Source organism: Arachis duranensis, chromosome 8 (assembly GCF_000817695.3).
Source record: "Arachis duranensis cultivar V14167 chromosome 8, aradu.V14167.gnm2.J7QH, whole genome shotgun sequence".
Classification (NCBI taxonomy): domain Eukaryota; kingdom Viridiplantae; phylum Streptophyta; class Magnoliopsida; order Fabales; family Fabaceae; genus Arachis; species Arachis duranensis.
The window spans coordinates 48,005,768-48,010,376 of record NC_029779.3 but is presented as its reverse complement, the minus strand read 5'-3'; the positions used below and the strand labels follow the sequence as shown (position 1 = coordinate 48,010,376).

The window sequence follows — 4,609 nt, the reverse complement described above, 5'->3', positions numbered from 1 at the left end:
CCCCCCCCCCCCCCCCCCAAAAAAAAACAAAACAAAAAAAAAACATGGCCACCCATATGTCAATATGTGTATAATAACGACACTGATTCTACATTTGAACAGGCATTGTGTATAAACTCTACTGATCAACAGGAAGCTGCAGTTGCTAGCAACCGGAAGGTTTGTACTGTTCATTCTTTGTTATTCTGAAGCTATGGATGCTTGGTAGTTTCAAATTAGCAAATGTGCTTGGTTATCTTCTTTGACGGCTTTGTTATGAATTTCACTACATTCAGATTGACATTCTAGGAATATTTTAATCCAATAGTCGAAGATGTCTGGAAGATTTATAAATTGGTTTATTTCCTTTCATCTAACTCAGGGTATAGTATTCTTCCGTATGGAAGATGGGATGCCTTCAAGTGATAAGTCATCGGACTTCTTGTGGGCCAAGGCTGATTGGCCACAAGATGGGTGGGCAGGTTCGGAATCTACTCCTGCTCCTACATGTGTTTCGCCTGGTGTTGGTCTTGGCAACAACAAAGGCGCACACCTTGGGCTCGGTGGAGCAACTGTTGGCGTAGGTTCTTCAGTTTGGCCTAGCAAAGACTTTACTGGTGGTGGAGCATTAGGAGTTAAAGGTTTTGCTGGTATTGGTGCCTATGGATTAGGTTGGGGAATTCAACAAGATTTTGAAGATGTTGTTGATCCACCTGCGACTATGGAGAACGTAACTACGAAGGCTTTGTCTAGTCATCCGATGAGACCTTTCTTCTTGGTTGGCTCAAGCAATACACACATTTATTTGTGGGAGGTAAGAAATTATTATCTTGTTAATTGTTATACATACATGATAGATATATCTGTATGCGCTTGTATTTGTATAGAATCAAGTGTAATGATGGCTTTCTCTCTTCTTATCATATGGTATCTTAATGGCATGTTACAATTCTAGCATCATGTACATATATATTCGCGCAATTCTTCTGTCACTTGGAAGGAAGCTGTAATGTGAGGCAACAGTTTGTAGGACTAGCCCACTAGATTCTTTCGAAAATAGGGCCCCCTCTTTTAATTATTTTATTTGAAAACTGAAGATAAGAATTGAACTTGTCATTCTATTTAGATTCTTCTAAGTATTAATTAATTGTATGTTTTGCACATGCTACTCATTCGAGCCTCTGGAAATTCCTTTTTTAATGCCTTTAAACCGATGCTTTCTTTGAAGGTAGGTGATGTTCTTGTTTTAAATTTTGGGAAGATAATTGGGTAGGAGATACTTCTCTTAGCTTAATTGTTCCTCGTCTTTGTCATCTTTCCTCTATGTATAATTCCTCCTTCCAGGTGTTATATACTGTACGGGACTCTTCATTTTCTCGGACTTTCAACTTCTTTTGTAATCTAAATAATTCTATCATAAAAATATAAAGTTAATTGGCTTTTTCAGTCAATATTTCAAGTTTATATCTAATGAGGAGCATTATTATGTATACAGTTCAATAAGAACAAAGCTATGGCTACATATGGAGTGCTACCCGCGGCCAATGTCCCTCCACCTTATGCCCTTGCATCAATATCAGCTTTGAAGTTTGATCACTTCGGACATCGGTTCGCTAGTGCTGCATTAGATGGAACTGTCTGTACGTGGCAATTGGAGGTAGGGGGAAGGAGCAATGTTCATCCAACAGAATCATCACTCTGCTTTAGCGGTCATGCGTCGTATGTAGTTTTTTTTTTCAGTTATATATTTAGTCACTGTTGACTTTAGTTGTGCTTTTACCGTTGATTTAGAATATCTATCAAGCCAATTACATAGTGAGTTTAGGTTTTGATTAATGTGTATGGTGGAATTCAACAAGTTTGAATATTTTGCTCATCGTTTGTTTCTCGATTACTCTTCATAATTGCAAAAACTATTCTATATTTGATTTCAGGGATGTGGCCTACTTGTCTTCAAGTGGATCAATTATAGCTGTAGCTGGGTATAGCTCTAATGCTGTTAATGTGGTTATATGGGACACTTTAGCTCCACCAACAACTTCCCGTGCTTCGATTCTATGTCATGAAGGTCTTACCCTAAATAATATGTACTTGTGAATGTTCATACATAAATTTTGTGAAGGATGAATAAATTCTAAGGTTTATATGATGTTTTTCCTTAAAAACGATGGTTTGTTCCTCATATTTTCATGTTACTAACCTAGTCTTTTGTGTTATGTAGGTGGTGCGCACTCCCTTTCTGTTTTCGATAGCCATGTAGGCGGTGGTTCTGTTTCCCCAATTATCGTGACTGGTGGTAAAGGTGGTGATGTTGGTCTCCACGACTTCCGCTATATAGCGACTGGAAAGACAAAAAGGCACAGGCATATTGATACTATGGGGCATAGCCCTACTGTGTCTTCGACTCATGATAAGGACCAGAAAACAGATGGTATGCTTTGGTATATTCCAAAGGCTCACTCAGGTAAAGATAAAGTTTATTTTTCACTCTCAGCTTGGTTTATTCTTTATAGGGCTGTTTCTTATTAAATTTTATGATCATAGGGACTGTTACAAAAGTCGTTACCATCCCGAATACAAGTTTGTTTCTAACTGGAGGCACAGATGGAGATGTCAAACTCTGGGATGCTCAGAACACAAAGTTAGTACATCATTGGTCAAGGATACATGATAAGCACACCTTCGTGCAGCCGAGTTCCCGTGGATTTGGTGGTGTTGTTCGGGTAATTTGTTTACATTTACATGTTAAAAATATGAATAAAACTATAGTCTTGTCCCTTGCCATTTTCTTACTGGACAAGTTTGTTTTGGCGCGCCTTATTGTGGGCTTGGCAATGATTTTCATAGCATGATTATATTTATAAAAAAGGGCAGCCCGGCACACAAGCATCCCGCGTTAACGCAGGTCCAGGAAAGGACTGCTCCCAAAGGGTGTCATATACGCAACCTAACCTGATAATTACATCAGTAGATGTTTCCACAGCTTGCACCCGTGACCTTGAGATCACACGGAGACAATTCAACCGTTGCTCCAATGGTTCCCTTCATGATTATATTTATATTGTGTTAAAACAAGTGTTAAGAGCATTCTAACATCCTCATTTTAACTCTCGGATCTTTTTCTTAACAAGAATAGTCTTTAGTTAATTAGCTTTGTAACAATATGTTAGTTTTAGGGAACTAGTAATTCATTGGAGACCTAAAAGTTCATGCATTAAACTGATAGCTTGAAAAATCACAGGCTGCTGTTACGGATATACAAGTTGTTTCGCAAGGTTTCCTCTCGTGCGGTGGGGATGGAACTGTGAAGTTGCTACGGCTCAGCGGTCACCTTGATAGCCATGGAGTCAAACTATGATGTTTGATGATCTACTCTCATTCAAGCATAACTTGCTGCAAAACTGCAAAGGTTTTCATGAAATGAGTGGTTGCGATTGATTTCCGGATTGTTGAAGCAGCCATCGATTTTGAACAGGATAGTTCATCACTACATCCGCGTCCACGTCCACGTCCACGTCCACGTGTTGAAAAGGTCAGCATAACTTCATCTGCATCCAGAAATAACAGTCCTTTTGTCTTTTTTAATCACCTTTTGAGATGGTTATTGTTCTGTGTGGGTTCAATTTTCTATTAGGTTCCATTTGCAGGGTGCTTGATTTTGAGAAGTGCAATTAGTGTAAAGTTGTGTTAAATAAATCATAGAAAAGTTTTATTCATATACTCAAATGCAAATGTGATCAGAGATGAGAAAGACATGCTTGCATGTCTAGTTAGAGTAGGAATTTAATTTTGCTTATTAATATTAATGGTGTAAAACAATTTACAGTTTTATTCAATCATATATTATATTAGTAAATTGAAATTGAGATGTATGTAAGTTAATTGCGTAAAATTAAGATTTAATGCATTCTCCTGTAGTATACAGCTTATAGGTGTTAAGGTGTATAGTACCTCATTATAAAGAGGGATAAGAATCAGAGATGCATATAAAAATTAAAAGGTCAACATTGTACCAAATGCAATCATATATTTATATCTTGAAAATTGCAAAAATGCATAGGGAAATAGCTTGCCAAGTGTACTTTGTGAATTGTATTTTATTCATGATAATAAGGGTTCAATTATGATACAAAATTACTGGGTTAAGACCATCTCCAGTAGGGAACTCATCTCAGTTCCTATTTATGGCCCACTTGTCATAAAAAGTGACTCCACATCAGATTTTGCGTCATAACCAATAAATAGGAACTCAATGAATCTCTCTCTTCTCCATTAGAAGGAACTAACTTTAATCCCTATTGTGGTCCCACCTAATTAATTAATTAAGTAATTAAAATTAATATAATAATTATTATTTTTTAATAATATTATTTAAATTTATAAATTCAAAATAATTCAATATTATAAAATATTAAAATAAATAACTTAAATTTGATTAGTATTTTAAATTTTATAAATAAAAATAAATAATTCAACTAAAAATTATTTTATAATATATAAAAATTAAATTTATTTTTTATGTAAAATAAATTTAATTAATTATGATTTAATATAACAATATAAATAATATTTGATATTGATTTAACATAATTATTTATATTAATTATAATTTAATATAATTAATTATTAA

General features: G+C 35.3%; 1 protein-coding gene across 1 annotated transcript; it reads left to right on the top strand.

Annotated features, from left to right (window-relative positions):
* Window positions 1-102: 102 nt before the first annotated feature.
* LOC107463595 (uncharacterized) lies at window positions 103-3,845 on the top strand (the record flags this gene model as incomplete). Its single annotated transcript, XM_016082418.3, is given in 7 exon segments — window positions 103-159; window positions 362-793; window positions 1,475-1,698; window positions 1,914-2,047; window positions 2,201-2,443; window positions 2,524-2,702; window positions 3,221-3,845. Coding segments are annotated over 7 exon segments (1,386 nt in total), but the record flags the coding sequence as incomplete, so codon positions are not given.
* Window positions 3,846-4,609: the final 764 nt, after the last annotated feature.